The sequence below is a fragment of the Uranotaenia lowii genome, chromosome 1 (assembly GCF_029784155.1).
Source record: "Uranotaenia lowii strain MFRU-FL chromosome 1, ASM2978415v1, whole genome shotgun sequence".
Classification (NCBI taxonomy): Eukaryota; Metazoa; Arthropoda; class Insecta; order Diptera; family Culicidae; genus Uranotaenia; species Uranotaenia lowii.
In genome coordinates this window covers 116086031-116107390 of record NC_073691.1, presented here as the reverse complement: position 1 = coordinate 116107390, position 21360 = coordinate 116086031, and the positions used below count along the sequence as shown (strand labels likewise).

At 35.7% G+C, this 21360-nt stretch overlaps 1 protein-coding gene across 1 annotated transcript in view; it reads right to left on the bottom strand.

The window, feature by feature from the left end:
• LOC129739213 (ceramide kinase) overlaps nucleotides 1–21360 on the bottom strand; it is a 52358-nt gene that overhangs the window by 6759 nt on the left and 24239 nt on the right. Inside the window, exons 3-8 of the mRNA XM_055730634.1 lie at nucleotides 19799–20038; nucleotides 19528–19728; nucleotides 19119–19394; nucleotides 14067–14453; nucleotides 13615–14009; nucleotides 12734–13041 (exon numbers count right to left, since the gene is read on the bottom strand). Of these exons, the coding sequence (XP_055586609.1) occupies nucleotides 12734–13041; nucleotides 13615–14009; nucleotides 14067–14453; nucleotides 19119–19394; nucleotides 19528–19728; nucleotides 19799–20038 (1807 nt within the window). The remainder of the gene's footprint in view (nucleotides 1–12733; nucleotides 13042–13614; nucleotides 14010–14066; nucleotides 14454–19118; nucleotides 19395–19527; nucleotides 19729–19798; nucleotides 20039–21360) is intronic.

Genomic DNA, 21360 nt, shown 5'->3' with positions numbered 1-21360 from the left:
AATAGTATCATGAACTTTTTTCAAAATTTTGGACGGTTCGAGCCATAAAGTAACGTATTCAACCAAGAAAACACATTTTTTTTGGAAAATTTCCTGAGAAATCAAAGGGAAAATCTATCGTCCACACTTACCCCATAAAGCGGGGCAAGTGAAGACACCAGCCGTCCATAACAATTTACGTGATAACTTTTCTCGCTTTGCTTCTATCGAGCTCATCTTTTCAGCGTTTGTAAACAACATGTTCTGCATCACATTGAACGTAATTTTATGAAAATTGCTCCACTGCTGATTTTTCAATGATTTTTTAAAGTTGAACTATACAAAAACCCGTCCACACTTACCCCGGTGTACCTTATAGGCATTTAACCTGCCTTGATATGGGCATTCAGAACCTGTCTCTTATTCCAATATCTTATCATTTACAACTTTTCCAAAAGCTTCAATTTGTTGAATTTCCAATTTCCAGATGAATTAGAATGAAAAACCATTAAAATTTTTGTTCACAGAATCTGTACGCACGATAATTAAAGTTCAATATATTATAACAAAACTGACATAAATCTTGTTTGAATTTTTAAATTTTTTCGACTTTATATAACAATTTAATTTTTTCATGCCATGTTTTAAAAGCGTTTTACCCTCAAACTGCACTGATTAGATATGATGAATCTCCAGCCATATCGTCAATCGGCTGTATGCGCATATTACCCAATATGCGCATTTTGGAACACTTCCCCCTATGTAAACCGAGTTTCATGATTGCAGATTCATTAGTTAGGAAATTTGTTCTTGTTTCTGAATCTATAAAATTTCAGTTGATGTAACTTATCTAAATGTCTGGATTTGGCTCCGAACGGAAAAAAACCCGAAAAGGATGTCATTTCAGAATTTCCATATCTTCTAATCGCTTTGGCGTACTGAAATTATTTTATTAGTTTTGAAATTGTAAAAAAAATCTTTACAAACACATATAAAAATTGAGGATCATATCATATATCATATCATCGGAATTTAAAATGAATAAACTAATAATTAAAAACTCAGACAAAAGAATTGCTTATGCTAAATTCTAAATCCACAACTCAACATCAATCAGAGTTCGAATTCAAATTTGACAGTATCGAATTATGTAAGGGAGAATGGGGAATCATGGGCCACTATTTTTCGTTGTTCCATAACTTCTTTATTATAAAAGATAAAATGAAAATAAAAAATGGTATGGTTTTCTACATTTTCAAGGTATCATATGGTATTTTTTTAAAAATTTAATAAGTTATTTTCCCCAAATTCTGACTGTTTGGAAAAAAGCAATATTTTTTGGATTTTGAAAAATGGTTGGGAATCGTGGGCCACCAAATCCAAATTGACCAAATAACATGCAAAGTTTATGAGTTGACCCAAAACTGTGGTTTCCTAATTCATTTCGTTATTTAAAAGCAATTTCAGATGATGAAATAAAAAAAGAGAGCTGTAAATGATCGCATAGATTCTAAAACCTGGCTCGCGAACGTTTTGGAAAAAATTCTTATATAGGATGGACAAAATATTTTTCATAACTCTTCATTTGGCATAAGAAAACTTTGCAGATAAGTTAAACGTATTATAAGTTCTGAATGTGTATAAAAACATAAAAATATAGGTGATTCAAGATGTGTGGCCCACGATTCCCCACAAGCTATGATTTGCAAATTGGTTGAGTTTGTGTGACTTATTGATGTTTCATCAAAAATTCCTTTTCCACGTGAAAGATCATGACAAAACTAAGATCATAAGCGTATGAGCATATTTTTGTTATGCACTTTAGGTTCCCCATCGATGAAATTAGCGGGTGTTTTTTAATTATGTAAGTAAATTTTTCTAACTTTTTTTTAGCTTGATACATAAAAGAAGCATATGATGCGTATTTCAGTCAACAACATATAGGAATGTATGCTCACGCAAAACGAAGACGATGACAGTTGGTTTGAGATTTTAATCTCAACACACATCTGAGATATTAAAAGTGGCCCACGTTTCCCCATGGCCCACGATACCCCACTCTCCCCTATCATAAATATGAAACTAACAATTTTATTCATCATTCGGATTTGAAGTTCAGATCAGCAATTTGAAATCTAACAGCAAATCTTATTTTCATACGTATGGGAGAGTGGGGAATCATGGGCCAAAAAAGCAATATTTTTTAGATTTTGAAAAATGGTGGGGAATCGTGGGCCACGTAATCCAAATTGACCAAATAACATGCAAAGTTTATGAGTTGGCCCAAAACTGTGATTTCCTAATCCATTTCGTTATTTTAAAGCAATTTCAGATGATGAAATAAAAAAGAGAACTGGGTATGATCGAAAAGATTCCAAAACCTGGCTCGCGAACGTTTTGGCAAAATTTCTTATATAGGATGGACAAAATATTTTTCATAACTCTTCATTTGGCATAAGAAAACTTCAAAGATAGGAAAAACGTATTTTTAGTTCTGAATGTGTATAAAAACATAAAAATATAGGTGGTTCAAGATGTGTGGCCCACGATTCCCCACAAGCTATGATTTGCAAATTGGTTGCTCTTGTGTGACTTATTGATGTTTCGTCAAAAATTCCTTTTCCACGTGAAAGATCATGACAAAACTAAGATCATAAGCGTATGAGCATATTTTTGTAGTGCACTTAAGGTTCCCCATCGATGAAATTAGCGGGTGTTTTTTTAATTATGTATCTAAATTTTTCTAACTTTTTTTAGCTTGATAAATAAAAGAAACATATGATGCGTATTCCAGTTACCAACATTTAGAAATATATGCTCACGCAAAGAGACGATAATGACAGATTTTATCTCAACATACATCTGAGATATTAAAAGTGGCCCACGTTTCCCCATGGCCCACGATACCCCACTCTCCCCTACCTGTTTAGCCCAATTTTATCGTAAAATTGCCCGTTTTTTTAAGTTGGGTGGCATTTTCTAACTGGGATAGCATTTCTTCAAATCGATCTATGCGCACTCTGGAATCGATATTGCGTACTGTTCGAAAAATTACCCAGAAAACGAAATCGAGTGTCCAGTCAGTATGGTCAGTGGCTAAAGGGTCATTTGAGATTCGATTCTACCGGGCTGTCGCTGTTTCACAGTTACGCTTAAAGTTTACTTGTAGAAGGTTTTCACAAAAAAAGTTGTGTAGAAAAAAAATTAAACTCTAGTTATAACAATCTACATATTTAAGTTCTATGTCAAGTGTGCGCAACTAAAAAATCTCATCTAAAATCAGTCAAAACTGACCGACAGACAGGCTACATTATAAATCCTGACATTTTAAGAATGATTAGCATCCCCTCGTTTCTGCCTTCCCCTTTTTTAACGATTTCCAAAAAGTCATCATTTTTAGAATGCAATTTTGCCGAACTGAGAGTCATAAAAAACACAAAATACTTGTTGTGAATATTTTATTAAAATCTATTGATTGGTTTGATTGATTTGAAAGCAATACATTTAAAACGTCAAATTATATACCTACTTATCTAAAATCAAATCGTATTTTTGAGAATGTAGATTCTGATATAAAGAAAACCAAATATCGGTATTTTCTGGCTTCGATTTTTTCGCGGTCTCCAATGTGTTAAGATCCAATCAAAATCCTAAGATAAAATTTTTAGTTCCCGAGGGCCGAGATATTAAAGATTGAATATTTTTTAGAGGTGTTTTTCATAGTACTTAGTGATAATTTGCTATGCGTCAGGGTGAATTTAAAATAATACTGCGTATACCAGAACTAAAAACTTGGGATCTAGAATTGCTTCTTCACTTGTCCAGAAGACTCATGCCAATTTTAAACTCATTTGATCAACTTTGAGAAGTGTCTTACAAAGCTAAAATTCATATGAAATGTTGGCTCTTTTTGTTTTATCAAAACTCAACAAATTACCATCAATAATGTTTGCATGCGTAAAAAATACTACAAATTACGATAAACCGAATTTCGATCTTCATCGAGATGAAGAAGCTGCTACCCCCGTCTGTTGCCTTCGCTGCTCCAGAAGATCCAACCGAGTAATCCGGATCTGATGGGTAGCATTTGGGAAAACCAGATGAAGTTTTTGGCACTTTTGAACGAGGGAGCCGATGAGCTGAAATAAGGCTATGATCATTTAGTATCCCTGCAGTTACAAACGTGTGTATTTTAAAAACTATTCATTTGATCGAAAAACTTTCTATGGAGGAAATGAAGGTGTTAATATGACATTTAAACAAAAATATATAAAAAAAAATTATCAATGATTTCAAGAAATACTCTAACTTTTTCATAAAATCTCTTTTTTATCTTTGCACACTTTTTTCAGTCATGTTTTGATTTATTTTTTTACCACAGAACCAAAACCTTTGAAAAATCATGATATTTTACACAAACTCACCTGGAAAAAGCAATAGGAATCTGGTTGGAACCTTTTCATGAGTTGGTTCTCGAAGAAATTGATCTCTTAAATCCGGTTTTAACATAAATTTTTTTGTCCATCAGAACACATTTGTCATATTGCGTAAAAATCGGATGCACAGATTGCGATCTTTGGATCTGATCATTATTAGTTATTTACTTGGTGTACTAGTCAGGCAAAACTTTTTGCCTCTGCCGGAAATGGATTTTTTGCATTATGTAGGGAGCAGTGGTCGGAAAATCGCTCAAGAAAAGCAATCAGGAATGGTTTCTAGCTAGAATGATGCTACCTCCGAGTGCTGTGATACGCACGTGGTAAAAGTACCCATTGAATATATGTCGAAAATCAACACTAACTTGATACAAGAAGATATACCATGCCCCACCGGAGGATACCGTTGCTATTCGTCACGTGGCTAATCGACGGTGATCGACATACTTGGTGATACATTTTGAACGTCGCTCCCTCAATCATTCCCGAACGTCTATCCTCGCATCATTGTTGATAATGCTCGTTATTGATAGACGATCATTAATGTTTCAAAAGGAAAAATCTGAATAAATACCAGGACCACATGTTCAAAAAAGCTGTAGCACATGCTGGACAGTTCATTGCGGTTACCTAGTCATGATTTTGTCCTTCTAGGCAAAACGAAAAATAAAAAATCATCTGATAGCCTACATAGATCGCTCAGAACTGATACATATCAGTTTTGATCCTAAAGGTTGAAAGTCGTTAGGGGAAGGAAATCAGCATCGAGACGTTCGTTGCTGATAGTCTGCGTCCTTTTTTTACCTCATCATGTATCGCAAAAGTGTTTCAAATACAGAAGCGTCGTTGTCATGCATGATAGTTTGTATGATTTGGTTGAAGAAGGAAAATTTGACTGCTTTGATTTTTTGGCTCTGAATGTAGTCAAGCATGGCTCAGTGAAAATGATTGATTTTCGGAAGCAAGGTAGGGAGTCTTCATTCAGTTATCCCAAATAACCATAAACTTTTCACCATATTTAAGATCAAGAGTTGCACTCCGAGAGTTGATTTGAACTTCGTGTGGATCCTAGAGTGGCTCCTTATACTTAATAACCATTTGGTACGAAAAAAAATCAGAAAAAATCAACAGTTCATGAGCTTTCGAGTCAACAATGAAGAATTTTCGAGGCAAAAAAGGCGCAAAAGGAGCAAATTTGTGTAAAATTATTTGTATCATGTCTTTTTGCATAGTAAATATCTCATACACACGTAAACTTAAAAATCTATCAAAAATAGGCAAGATAGTCCTTTTCATTACCAACACAACGCTACTAAATTTTTACATATCCGAGCTCTATTAACGCAGCTATCACCAAAATAAAGTTCCCGGATACTAAATGATCATAGCCTTAGGAAAATAGGCGCAACGTTAGGTGCCTGAGCAGCATGACGATAAGTCCGATGAGTGGGTTGGGGAATCAGTTCGATCCACTGCCGACTGTTGATTGTCCGAAATGGATTGAGCCCCTGAAGGATTCCTGCAGGTGATGCTGTCCAATTGCTAGTCATCCTCGAGTGCAGCAAAGCGCCAGCTCAGCGCTGCTCGTGGGTGGTGGAAGGTAGCCCGATCAGGAGGGAAAAACTAAATTATATCAAGATGAGATATTTTGATACTAATTTTTTCCTAACTAAATGAGTTATTATTCAGTACTCGTAGGATGTTAAAATATCTCAAATTATATCAAAAAATCTATGCGGTCATAGCTAAATTATATCAATTTAAGATATGCTCCTTTCAAAATTATATCTCGCTCAGATAGCATAGTTTGATATTGGGCAGAACAAAACCTATCAAAATTATAACTTATCAAGATATGAGTGCTACAAGAAAATTTTCTAGTGGGATGTCAATAAACCACATTATTTGCTAAAATCATGCCCCATGTTTGGATTCCATAAAATTGGATTCAATTTTATGGATCTGTTGAGCGAAACTCATTAACGTACGGTTTGGGCCGTTGACTTCGATGTCCGTGTTTCAGAAAAAGTTGTACGTATATCAAAATAAGATATAATCATTTTATTTTAGGACAATCCGAAAAAAAATCTTGATAATTGAAAATGAGCTCAACCCCATTCAAGTCTGTCAATCAGAATAAGATATAATTCGGACTGGAGAAACTTAAAATCAAAAATTTGGTGTACTTAATTATAACTGAATCAGATGTAAATATCTTGGTGAGATATGATTGAGTTATTATTTTGATATGCTCTCCTGATCGGGAGATTAACTGAATATGTTAATATTAAAAAAGGCTTAAGTAGTATTTCATGGTGCAACAGTTATTTGAAAATAAAATTTCGAATCATAAAATCGTTTATCATTTAATCATGAAAATTATCAATAACAGAATTAATAGCATTATTTTAGCAGAACCGATTTATTTTTATTTTCATCCAACAATTTTCGATTGGAGGGAAACAAAATAGCTCTTTGGATAAGGTAACAAGAATAAGGGGCAAGCAACATCCGATTTAGGGTTTTGGTTGTTTGTTCCATCCTTTAAGATCCTTTCTATCATAACGGTCAATGAAAAGTTTTTCTTTTTCGGAACATAAGGAAAAACCAAACTGTATTGTAATTTTATTAAAAAAAAGTGTTTAGAAAACAAATTAATTTATTGAATATACCCATATCATTGCTTTATTTCCGAAAAATCAATTTAAATATAATAAAATAAACTAAACCCCAGTACGGTTTTAAATCTTTTGATCTTTCGTTTACGATAAGCTTGTGAACATACACACACTTTTTTGCCATCTGATTTTTTATCTCTAACACCTGGCATCCCTGGACCTCTTTTTTTCGTAAACACTACAGCCAGCTGTCAAAACTTTTTTCAATATGGCTGAATGACGATTTGGCATATGAGATCACCATCCTAGATGCATCATGCGACTGGCGAAGAGTGACTGGCAAAGCTCTTCACACTTCGATCGGCTGCTGACGGCAGGTACAATTAAGGTTGCCAACATTTTGTTTCAAAAATCAGGAAACTGGCGAAATAAAAATTAGGCAAAATCAGGCTACGATAAAGTAACGGAAATTTCGCTTAAAGATATGATCTTTTTTTTTGGTCATCGCTCCGCTCCTCATTTTCTCTCTAATATGTGTTGTGTGCCTACTTGGTTGAAGAATTCCACTGAATCAAAGCAATCGAAATTCCCTTTTTTAAATAAGAATTCAAAGGAATCTTTCGATTGCTTTGATTCAGCCACATTTCCACTTCTCCACTTCAACAATGGTATCTAATCCAGTTCCTTACTACGCATTTTTCATCACATTCGCAAAAATCAGGCAAAATCAGGCATATTTTCAAAAATCAGGCAAATTCAATGGCTTATCAGGTTGTCAGGCAGAGTCTCAAAAAATCAGGCAATACCTGAAAAATCAGGCACATAGGCATCTCTGGGTACAACTATTTGAAATTGAAAGTTGGCTTGAAATGGAAAATTGGCTTATAAAGCGGGCCATAGACTACACAAATGGCCTGTACAAATTCGATGATTCCACGACGATTGTTTGATCTATGCTCGCCCACACACGATACAAACATATTTCACGCGAACACAAACGGCTGCTGGCGAAAGCAGCAACAGCAACAGCAACAAAAAAAACCATCTCCACCCGGCTGGGAGAATGGTTTGTACAAAATATTTCGATTCCGACCGATTTTACTCCAACCGTTTGGGCGCTCATTCAAGCAGTGCCATACACGATGCAAATTATGTTCACAGCGACAAAATTTCATCGCATTTGTACAAATGTTGTGTAGGAACAGCCAATTGAGTTTGACGGACCAAGAAACTTCACAGTCACAGTTTTTTGACTAATGATGATGACTGATGCCAAGCCTGCTGACTGATGCTCATTTTGGTATAAATAAATTGAATATCAAAATATCTCATCTTGATATAATTTTGGTTATTCTCTTCTGATCGGGATTACACATGTGTGAATCTGGTCACTCTATTGATCGAGAAAATTTTTCGCTGATTCGGTATTTGAAAAGCTGAAAGCATTGAAATTTTCAATCAAAAATCAGTTCATCTCTTAAACGGAGACACCGGACCAAGTCACACTTGGTTGTTCAGATTCTTTGGTAATAAGAAATACAATAATTTACCTGACCATATTCAAAATTGGGTAGAAAATAATGAAGCACTACCAGGAAAAACAGACAACGGCACAACTGGCGAGGCTTCGGAGGCTTTTGCTACCTATAAGTAGCTTCCCAAGTAACACAGATTATGCCAACTAGCATTAGGAAGTTTTATTATGGTTTAATTATGGCATTTTTTTGTGCAGCTCGTTTTATGACGGTTTTATTATGGTCATGCAGAATGCTTATATTTTTTTTTCGACCATATGTTTGCAGATGGTTTTGAAAACGCTAATAAAACTTTTATTAAACTCACTGTTTTAGTTATTTTGAAAGAGTTATGAATGCTTTTTTAAAACTATAATAAAACACAAACTTAGAGGTTTGCTCCAAGCTTTCTTTTGCATGTTCTATAATAGCACTCAGTGCCTGATTATTAAACCGCCATAAAACTTAGTGACAGTTCTCGATCAAAACGTCAAAACAGGACACGCTCAGATTAGATAGCACATATTTGAATTGGAACTCCCATTTTTACACATTTTTGGTAAGTTATGCGTGTTGGTTTTGAGTTTAAATTAAAAAAATACATCTTTGAAACTTAAAATCACCGAAAGTGGTATGAATATCTTTACAATATGAGTATTGAATAGTAGGAAAAAAAGCTTGACGCCATCATTAATTCAAGATGGCGGCTTCCTCTTTTATTTTCAAAGCTGTAAATTACTGAAAATATCGTGAAACCTTCACAATATTGTTATAAGGTGAAAGTAATAAACGAGTAGAAGTCAAATTTCGTTGCCCGTCGCCATCTTAAATCCAAGATGGCGGCTACCACTCAACTTAAAAATACTGTAAATGACTGATAATCGAATAAAACCTATATTGGGGTATAAGTTAAAAGAAATCAACCGGTAGAAGTTGAATTACGCTATCTTACGCCATCTTGAAATCCAAGATGGCGGCTTCCGCTAAACTGTAGTATGTAAAATGTAGTGAATGACTTAAAATGACATGAAACCCAAATTGGTAGTGGGTGAAGGGGTTTACGAGTAGAAGTCGAATATTGCTATCTTACGCCATCTTGAAATCCAAGATGGCAGCTTTCTATAAACTTAAAAAATGCTCTAAATCATTGAATATCGCATGAAACCTCCGAAATATGGATATTTGTCAATTGGAAAAAGCTATAAAAAGTTTATTTTTGCATTCTGACGCAATCTTGAAATCCAGGATGGTGGCTTCAGCTGAACTTAAAAATACTGTAAATGAATGAAAATAGCATGAAACTCCCAAATATATTGTATTGGGTGCTAAGGCTAAATGATAGAAGTCAAATATCTCTTTTCGCGTTTCTCTAAAAATCTGTAAGTGACTGAAAATCCCACAAAAACTACCACAATACAGACCCCGTTCGTTTTTGGCAACATTCGATTTTGGAAACATCGAATTTGGCACATGTGCCAAAATCAGACGGTTAACAGAAACAACATAACCTTATAGTTTCCGCTAGAATAAGACCAATACAATTTAGACATAATAGCATGATAGGAATAAAAGAATTACATAAATGGCAAAAAAATCAAAAACTATAAACAAAACAAGAAAAGTTCTAAATGCATTAGAAACATAATGAAAAAATAATAAAAGTGATTTAAAATGATCTAAATTGTTTTAAAATAGTAGTTTTAATGTAGTATAACGTGAAAAAAAGTTGTGTTCAAGTGATTTTCATTGATTAACAGCATTTTAAATTCAGTGGAAGCTGCCATCTTGGATTCCAAGATGGCGTCGGAAAGAAAAAAATCTTGCTTAGCCTTTTCATTCAATACTCGTATAGTGGTGGTTTAATGCGACTTTTTGTCAGCATTAAGCATTAAAAGTTGAGCGGATGCCGCCATCTTGGATTTCAAGATGGCGTCGGATAGCGAAATTCGACTTCTACTCGTTTAGCACTTTCACCCGATACCCATTTTGTTGGGGTTTCATGCGATTTCAAGTCATTTACACCATTTTAAAGTTCAGCGGAAGCCGCCATCTTGGATTTCAAGATGGCGTCAGACAACGAAATTTGACTTCAACTCATGATTTATTCCACGGGTCATTGAAAACCAATCCCTTTTCATTCAAAAAGTCTGTCCTCATTTACTGTACTAATGATTAAAAACTCAGAAATGAGGAACTCAACCTTAGCGTGTAATTGGTTTGCTTGCGAGAGAAACGTCAAATCGTAGCTTTTTTTGGGGTCATCATTAAACCATAATAAAACTATGAATTGACTCACGCCATGTTGGTTGCAAAATTGAAGGGTACAAAATGACGCCATGTTGATGGATTCACAATGCCAGCATTGGAAAATATTTTTTCAGGCCTTTTTTCCATCAATCCCATCATGATTGACCATCAGATTTGACGAGGCGCATTTATTTTAAGATACTATTTCATATACATTTTACCTAAAATCTTGACTGGCAGTAGAAAAGACGCTCATTATATGGGTAAAACATTGGTTTTTTAGCTATTAATTTTACCAGATTCATATCTGAATAATGCAATCATCATTCATCAACCATTACGGTTGCTTGAAAAAATAAAAAAAAACTCCGAGAACTGGCAGAACCGAAAAAAACAAAAATTTCTAACATGTTTTATAATAGCTTTTTGAAAGCTTTGGTGACCAATATTGATGACTAACAATGATTGGTCATGATGACGTTCCTAGGATAGGGCCAAATAGCCTAATTTTGGCTTTATTAGAGTCCAGGTGATGTGATAGAATGTACTTTAGCTTTTTATGAAGATTAATGCTATGGTCCAAACGACATTTTGCTGACCATAATAAAGCTAAAATTGTTACTTGGGTTACCTAACTCGGATAATATAAGGGAGGGAAACGATACACATTTATCAATCGAAAACGCTCACTCAAATTTTTAACGGACTTGTTTAAGATTTTATCGAAATTCAGTCTATCATAATTTGTAGTATTTTTTATGTATGCAAACATTATTGATGGTAATTTGTTGAGTTTTGGTAAACAAAAAAGGCCAACATTTCATATGAATTTTAGCTTTGTAAGACACTTCTCAAAGTTGACCAAATGAATTTAAAATTGGCATGAGTCTTCTGGACAAGTCAAGAAGCAATTCTAGATCCCAAGTTTTTAGTTCTGGTATACGCAGTATTATTTTAAATTCACCCTGACACATAGCACATTATCACTAAGTACTATGAAAAACACCTCTAAAAAATATTCAATCTTTAATATCTCGGGAACTAAAAATTTTATCTTAGGATTTTGATTGGATCTTAACACATTGGAGACCGCGAAAAAATCGAAGCCAGAAAATACCGATATTTGGTATTCTTTAGATCAGAATCTACATTCTCAAAAATACGATTTGATTTTAGATAAGTAGGTAAATAATTTGACGTTTTAAATGTATTGCTTTCAAATCAAACAAATCAATCAATAGATTTTAATAAAATCTTCACAAGTATTTTGTGTTTTTTATGACTCTTAGTTCGGCAAAATTGCATTCTGAAAATGATGACTTTTTGGAAATCGTAAAAAAAAGGGGAAGGCAGAAACAAGGGGAGGCTAATCATTCTTAAAATGTCAGGATTTATAATGTAGCCTGTCTGTCGGTCAGTTTTGGCTGATTTTAGATAAGATTTTTTAGTTGCGCACACTTGCATTGAATTTAAATATGTAGATTGTTATAACTAGAGTTTAATTTTTTTTTCTACACAACTTTTTTTGTGAAAACCTTCTACAAGTCAACTTTAAGCGTAACTGTGAAACAGCGACAGACCGGCAGAATCGAATCACAAATGACCCTTTAGCCACTGATCATACTGACTGGACACTCGATTTCGTTTTCTGGATAATTTTTCCAACAGTACGCAATATCGATTCCAGAGTGCGCATCGATCGATTTGAAGAAATGCTATCCCAGTTAAGAAAAAACAGGCAATTTTTACGATAAAATTGGGCTAAACAGGTACATTTTTTGTCAAATTTTTCAGGTTCGCCACCTGCCGTCGGTATTGCGAACCTGAAAAATCTGACAAGAAATTAGAACAGAAAATGGTTGAATTTTTGTTCTAAGTGCCATGTCAGTGTGACCAGAGCTTTAGCTGTACAAAGTTGCCACTGTTCGACAATACTCACTCCACGGTTACATTGGTGCCCATAAGAATTTCACCGTCACAGTTCCATTTAGACAGCAATTGTTGGCCACTACGATGACCAGGCGTCGTCGATAGCCGGCTGGAGTTGGGTGTACTGCTGGCGCTAATGGTACTTGTCGTTCGATTCAAGAGCTCGTCGTTTATGACCGCTGCATTGTCATGACCGTGGCCCTGTGCGTCGGTCGCAAATTTCTGCCTACTGGTATTACCGGCACCAGAACTGCCGGGGACGGTGGCATTGAAAGTAAATTTCTTTGTCCGGTAGATTTCTACAAAAGGTAGATCACTCTGAAATAAAAGAGAAAAAAATCATAAAACGCAATCAAAGAGCGAACGAAAATTGCATAAACCAACACAGGCGCACACAATGAGAGTTGATCGGCTGTATACGATGATACCGATCGCTTAAACCGGTACAGATGTAAATAAAATGCCGGAGCCGCTCAAAGCGCAAAAAAAAACATAAAGAAACCGGTATCTTGTTTGCCGGTCTCTTGATTGGCATTTTGGAAGCAAGACGTGTAGTAGGTACGAAACTTTTTATGGAATTAAACTTGATAAAGTAAATACGATGCATGCGGGATGGAATGAGATGAATGACAAATGAGACATCTTAGCTCAACGAGCTCTGAGAGGAATAGATTGGTCGCACGTGGCCAACTCAAGGTCGAAGGTGAACGACTTTACAGTCAATACGGAAGTGCGCTATAAGAAAGGGTTGTTTCCGCTTTTTGATATGGTATTTTGAATGGGCGAAGAGACTTATCAATGAAATTATTGGCAGTACCATTCTCATGACAATTTTACTGACTTTTTTTAAAACTTTTTCGCAACTTCCACATTAGATAAGTGATAACTTACTATTTTTTTCGTCTTCGAGGACATGGCAAGCAGCAAGCGAATGTTGTTGAAAAAGGACGTATGCCGGACAAGTATCAGATCCAGATAGCCATCGCCGAGATGGCAGTAAGGATTGAAGCCCTGGGGGCTTCGATAGCATGAGCAAGAAATGTTAGCACCATTGACCATCAGAAACTTTCCGCTGATGGTCAATTCTTCAGTATCACAGTCATCAATAGGATTATTCGGAGCCATCGCCTTTGATCCAGCCTGCTGACATCGTTGGCAATTATCCAAGCAACGTAACCCATCGTGTGGATTGTTGCGCTCAACTCGAACGTTATCTATTATGTCCTTTTCGACCTGTATCTTAATATCCGCCTGATAGCCGCGATTTCGTAGAAATTTTTTGAAACCTATTGAATATTCATTAATCAGTGCAAAATCTCTACTTTAACTTTACTCCAACAAACCTGCATAATCATAGCGTTTCGGCCCCATCCAGCGGTATTTTTCACTCTCCATGGTAACATCTCCGAGAAATCCATATGACAAAACGCTCGCATACATCTTCAGTAGACGAGGCCTCTTGCTGTCAATTTTCGGTGATTCATTGCCTTTAGGTATGGATTCATCAAAATTTCCAGAAGATTCCGAGGCTGTAGGTGAACGATCGTTGCTGTTGTAAACACTAGATATGTCCAGTCCGTACGATTGTCCCAGTATTATGTGGATGATGGAAGTTTTTATGTCAGTGGTTCCGTTCAAGCAATAGGCAACAGTGTCGGTGCTTCCGGCCGGAATGATACCGATGGGAATTCCAGGTTTCGGCAAGAAGGGTGGTCGGTTGATGTCCATTCCTGCCGATAGGCAAAACAACTTACGCTGAGTACATTCAAGCCGAATTATAAAATGTGATAAGTATGATATAAAGTGTGACTGTCAAAATTTTGAGAAAGGGAGGATTCCGTTGGAACGTCTACTGAAAGTCGAAAATACCCAAACTTGAGAACTGCCAGCCCCCACACCTGAGTTCGATATTGACAATTCAAGTTTGTGAAAAAATCACAGCTTGCGAATAGGCCAAACTTGTCCTTCAAGCGGAGAACTGTGATTTTTGGGGGGTTTTGTTGTAAGCTAATCTAATCTAATCTCCATCGTGGCAGACCTGATAGGTTTGGGTGGTGAGTTCAAAGCGGAGAACTGTAATTTTGGGGGATAACTTCTACACCCGCTTCATTCGCAGAAAATCTGGCATATACATACGATGATGTAGCTGCCTCTCTCAACAACTCCTCGGTGGTCGAGCGGTTAGCATCCTGAGATGGTAATCGTAATGCCATTGCAGATATAGGCAGGGTTGTCAACTATTTTCAGAAAAGTCTGGAAGATTTTTAAAAAATGTTTGGAAATGTGTGGAAATGTCTGGACACCTTAGCTTTGAAGGTGGCGCCTTTTTTTGGTCCCCAGATCTTAATGTTGCAAATTTTTTTTTTGTCACCATATCAGTCACGTGTTTACATTTTTTTGTTTATTTCATCTGACATTCCAAGTCTACATGAATTATTAATTAACTAAAATAATCTAAGGTATACAATTAGATTTTTGAATTTTTTATTTGAAAACCTCCGTGGATATTCGAAAATCGTATAACTCGTACAACCAGATGAAGACCTTGAACATGGCGCGCAATGGTTCTTGTTGTCCGTAGCTGGTCCGTTGAAAGTTAATCCGAAGAAATTCGGAACTCCTGAAGTTTCGAGGATGTACATTGATTTCGATCTGTCTGAGTAAACCTGGGCAGTCGATTTCACCATCGATCAGCTTCTTGACAAAAATAGCGCGCGCCATGTTATGTCTTGTATGTATGTATGTATGTATGTATGTATGTATGTATGTATGTATGTATGTATGTGTGTAGGTAATCCCCAAACCACATCAGTCACGTATTATGTCCTAATCTCAATTTGACATACATCTTCAAAGCATTTGCCAATATTAATACAGGTTTCGAACACTTATGAATTCATAAATTCTAATCATTTCCTGCCATATTACACCATGACCAAATTGAATTTTCATAGTTTTTTAGAACAATTTATGTCCAAACCCAAAAGTCTGGAAGAATTGTCAAAAGTCTGGAAGTCTGGAAACCTGAAAAAATGTCTGGCAAAAGTCCAAAAAGTCTGGAAGATCCAGACAAAATCTGGAAGGTTGACATCACTGAGTATGTGTGATTCCCGTACCTGCAGTAATTCTTGTTATTTTGATTTCCATTTTATTGCGGTATCAGATTTTGGGGGATGAGTTCTCCTACAAGAGCTTAATCTTGAGCCAAGCCACCAATAGTCAAACCTGTAGGGAGGGAGTTTCATTCGGATTGGCGGGGAAAGTTCTCAAGTTTGGGTATTTTCGAGGTTCAGTGTCTGTGGCAAGCATGATCTCCCAAAATACCTAAAGCGGGCCATAGACTAAACACCAACCATACTGACTGGACACTCGATTCCGTTTTCTGGATAATTTTTCCAACAGAACGCAATATCGATTCCAGAGTGCGCATCGATCGATTTGAAGAAATGTTATCCCAGTTAGGAAATTATGCCACCCAACTTAAAAAAAAAACAGGCAATTTCTACGATAAAATCGGACTTAACAGGTATATTTTTCCTACAGGGCATTTTTTGTCAAATTTTTGCAGGTTCGCCACCTGCCGTCGGTATGGCGAGCCTACAAAATCTGACAAAAAAATTAGACAGAAAATGGTTGAATTTTTGTTTTAAGTGTCATGTCAGTGTGATCAGTTTACTAAAGCTTAGTTCTTTTAGAAATGGGACACTTTCTTTTGCTGATAGCTTGACAGCATTTTGCTGCCTGTAAAAAGTACTATCAGACCTATTATTTTCAAAACTTTAAATTTACGCGTTAATTAAGATATTTACGATGTAAGAGAAAAAGAAAAAAAATGCACAGTTTCCTTTTAAATTCGTCATTATCAAATTGATAGATGACAAAACCGTTGATTATTAAAAGAATTACTGTGAGTGAGTGGTAGAAAAGTATGCAAACACTGTCAAAAATGTCCACAAAGTTCAAATCAAGCATTCGAGTGAAGCACATGATCGGCAAATACGGTTAAGAGTCATCGGGGAAGTCAAGGCTCATACTAGCATTTTTAATTTTTAAATAAGCGAAAAACTAAGTGTAGATCGCTGAAATGTCAAAACAAATTTCTACGATAAACTGAAAGTGTTGCCTAGTGATGAGTCATTCAAACCTAACCTCAAACAACAATTTTTTTTTTTGCTAGTTTCAGAGCTCGTAAGCTTTATAGCCGGTACCGAGGCTATGGGACGGATGATTTCTGGTAAACGTCAAAACTTATGAAATACCTTATTTCAAACAAATTCCAGCGTTTGAATCCTATATCATGTCTGCTTGTGGCGAGGTCCCTAGCATATTAAAGTATGTAAATATTTGCTGGTTGTTTTGTATAAAATACAATTATTTGCTAAAATTGCTTTTGTGAAAAAAACAACAACGAAAAGTTTTGTTTTCCCTGTTTTTAAAAGCCTAAAAAGAATAATCTTGTATGTACCCTTCGCAACCTACGATCTTTACTAACCGATTATACTTTAAGTTCAATCTCACGATGGTTTAACTTCGTTATTGTTAAATTTTGCTAGCAGAAATTTCATTATAAACGCTTTAAAGTAGCTCAAAAATAATCAAGTTTGGTCAATTTCGAAACAGCCAATCCACTTAATTGCTCTCAGTTTCCTTTAAAAGAGGAGTATTGGACCAAAAAGTAGCAGAAAAAGCACCTAAAATACAGATTAGACAAAGTATAAGTTTGAAAAACTGATCAATATTATGACTGAAAAAAATGTGCGCCGGCCGATGGGAGGTAGGCAAGAATAAAGTATATTTTTTTCTCACAAAACAAAATAAATATTTTTTTTCCATTTTTTTCAAGAATTATCATCATTATAATTCATTTCTTTCTTAGAAAGTATTTAGATCAAACGAACGGTTTTTGAGATACATGCATTCGTAACTGTCCCATTTCTAAAAAAAACTAAGCTTTAATATGAATTTACAGAGAAAAATTCATGAAACGCATTCACTTAAACTTTAAATAAAATGTATGAGTCAGTTACGTGGAAGTAAAGTAGTTACTGTGAAAAATCCCGTATTATTAATTTCTAAATTATTTTGTGTGCACGCAATAAATCCAAGTCAAGACATACTCAGGTAAGGATCAATTACACAAAAGAGTAAAAACTTTCCAATTCATTTTTTTTTTAAATTGTTCTACTGTAATTGGAGCAGCTTTGGCGGTTGATTGATTGAAAAGTACGGGTTTTACATTTTTTGTGGCCATAATCTTAAAAAAAAATAAAAAAAAAGTTCAAAATGTGCGACATATATTTAACCCTCATTCGCATTAGAGTGTCATTTTGACACTATTGCAAGTTTGAAGGCTCATAACTTTTTTCAGAAGCTTCAAAATACAAAAATTTCTTCGGGGACCCTAAATGAATTCAAAAGTTCTTTAATATTGTATCTTTACTTATTTATGGACGAACCCTGGAAGCCTGGACAAAAAAAAACTCCCTTTTCCGACTTAGAGCGTCAATTTGACACTCCAAAAGTAAAATCTATCTAAGTCGTTTGAATTATTATGAATTTTAATAAAACTTATATCAATGGAAACCTTGTAATATCAGTAAAATATGTTTAGAACATTATATATAGCTAAAGCTTCTAGTTTTCTCGTTATTCAGCATGAAAGAAAAAAAAATCCGAAAAAACATGCCTCAAGAAAACTGCTGTAGTTTATATATTACACGTCCAAAAAAATATTTGTCTTATGCATATGAAATTTGAAGTTAACGTCTACATCATGAAGCCAAGAAATATTTTTTTAAATTTTTTTTAATGAAATGGTCGCAAAAAGTTCAAAAAAGTGGTCTGAAAAACCTACTTTTCATTCGATTGCTTGTAAATACTGTTTGAGCGATGGTAGAGTTTTTGAAAAAATATGACTACAAAATCTATTAAAATTCTAACATTTTGCTGTCTTCAGATTTTCCATGCAACAAAAATTAAATTTACTGGAATTTTTCAAAGTTCACTACTTTGCGCGATTTTTTTACAAATTGAAATTTCATCTGTTTTTGTGGTCCACCGTCAGGTTGTACCCGAATTTTCAGTGCTTTTACTTTGTTTGGACCAATCAAAAGTATATTCATTGGAAAACAAATTTAATCTACATTCTAGTGAGGTGCAACAATTCACGCTGTGAGATTTCACAAAAATATGAAAATTATAAACGTTAAATCATTCCTGAATTTCTAGAACCACAAGCAGCGCGTCCAGCAAAACGTGTTTGTTTGCTCTCCGAGTAGGTACGGTGGGTGGTGATTCGGGCAGAGAGCGAAGCCGTCATTTGACCGCTCGCGGTATTACAAAGTGTCGGTATGTTTAGTGTTAAAACTGCATATATCGGTAGAAAGCTGACTTACCCATATCGATCATGGTGCGGTAAATCAAACCGTTGAACAGCTCGGCGAAGGTTCCATCACCCCCACAGCAAACCACCCCGTCGTAGTTGTTCAGATTGATCGCCTGCGACGTCATGATGTCGTAGATTTGCTGAGCCCTCTGGGTGATTATCAGATTGACATCGACCTGGGCCAGCTGAAACAGGGGTTTGGCGTATTTTTCGAATAATGCAAACGCTTTCTGCTTGCCCCCATACGGATTAAGGAACAGTAATAAACTTTTTGGTCGGTTTCGTTCTAAGGGGACAAAAAAAGTAGGAAAGGAATATGTATTAGCCATTAGAAAATTGTAAATCAAACGGGATTTTTTTCGGCACGTAACACAAAGCGTAAAACTGCGATAAGATTAGCGCGAGTAAAGTTTTCCTACCTCCGATATCTTCCGAGAGACGGTTGTGCCAAAATTTTACAATACGCTGCTCGACGTTGTGTAGCACTAGCTGCTGAACTCTCCATTTGCATTTCGAGGGAGACACCAGTCGCGCGTAGTGTATGATAAGGTAGTTTAGACTGGAGGTGCCACTTCCGCCTATGACGTTATCTTCGTTGTTTAAAAAGTCGTAAGAGTTAACTAAAGCGAGAATAAAGAGGCTTTCATCATTGCTTCGTTGGAATAAACAATTCAACAATCCTACACCTACCTTGATTGCTGATGTTGGTGCTGGTGGTCATGGTATTGATCGTTGCATTGGTCGATATCGAAGCTGAACTTGGCAGCACTGGAATCCGGTCGAAATCCATGTCCTCGTTCATCGGGGCATGTGTACTCGAGGTGGTTCCGTAGGTGGTGGAATGTTCATGTTTGTTGCCCCGCGGTCGTCCACTTGCGGTTGCGGAGATCGCTACTGATATGATATCAGTTAGCGGTACCGTAATTTTGCCTATGAAGAAACGCGCAAACGCAAACATGATTGGCAGAATGAATTTGGTGCTAATTTCTGATTCTTGATTCTGAAAAACCAGCACCAATTCGGCTCTAACGTCAGCTATAGAGCTTGATTATGTGCATCATATTAGCCCTGTGGGCCAGGTTTGGCAAAATTAGCTGCCGCATTAGAGCACCTATATCCGTGGTCCAAACAGCCGGTTTAGACCCAAATTCCAACCCGAGCAACCGCACTGGTGATCCATTATACCAGTTTCAACTCAACTTTTTTAGAGCTGGTATAAGGATTGATCCAAAACTGATGAGATTTGGATCCAATTTGACGCAGTACTAAACCGTTTGACAGTTAATGGAACACGAGTGCAGTTGCCAGTTTTTTCACTGGATCGGATCTAATTTCTTTGGTTCAATTCTTGTAAAAAATTAGATCCAAGAATAGACCACGAATACAGATGCTCTTAGTGCATTAGTGCATGGTATAACCCTATAAAAGCACTGTATTAACATTGGTTGATGATTTAGCGATGGCGGGCAAACAACAGAAAGAAACTATCAAAACTCAGGTTTTTTCAGTATTTTTTTTGTACTTTTTCTCGGCTGTTGATATACAAAAGTCTCTTCTTCAGAGCATGTTGTGTACGAGTGAAGGATATCTTAATTTGGAAATATTAATGAAGTTCATGAATTCTCAAAAATATGCATCTATACCTTCAGAATTAAAACCTACTTTTTTATATCAACTTAATGAAAAATTTAATGGTAGAAGCCGTGATGTCCGTGATAAGCTGTCCTTTGTTTCAACTTCTTTCAATTCGCTTTTCAAACGTCCTTGATCCTTGACATCCCTTCTCTTTTCTAAACTACTCATTGGTGGTGCAGTTTTCTGCAGAATTTTTGACAGTCACTTTAGAGACTGTAAAAGATTCGGGACAACCGTAGAAAACCAATTTTCGAAACGAATCTTAACATTCCCGATTTCACAAAGATCACTTCAAAATGATCTACTAGGCTGTAAATATCAATTTACAGTCTAAACGAGCCATTTTACTAAAATTAAACTATGTTTTTTCCAAGGTTTTCACGATTCTTTTAAAGGGCATTTTTGAACGTACACAAAAATCGTTTAAAAAATCCAATCATGATTATCAAAGTACAATAAGATCATAATCAAGAAATTAGTAGTAAAGCAGCTTAACAAAACAAGCGATTTTTCAATTACTCCAAACGGTAGTACAAAAATAGTTGATCTATCTTAATATTCAATGGCACATTATTATTTCTGTCAAATTCTTTTTTTTCTATTTAGAATTCTAGAAG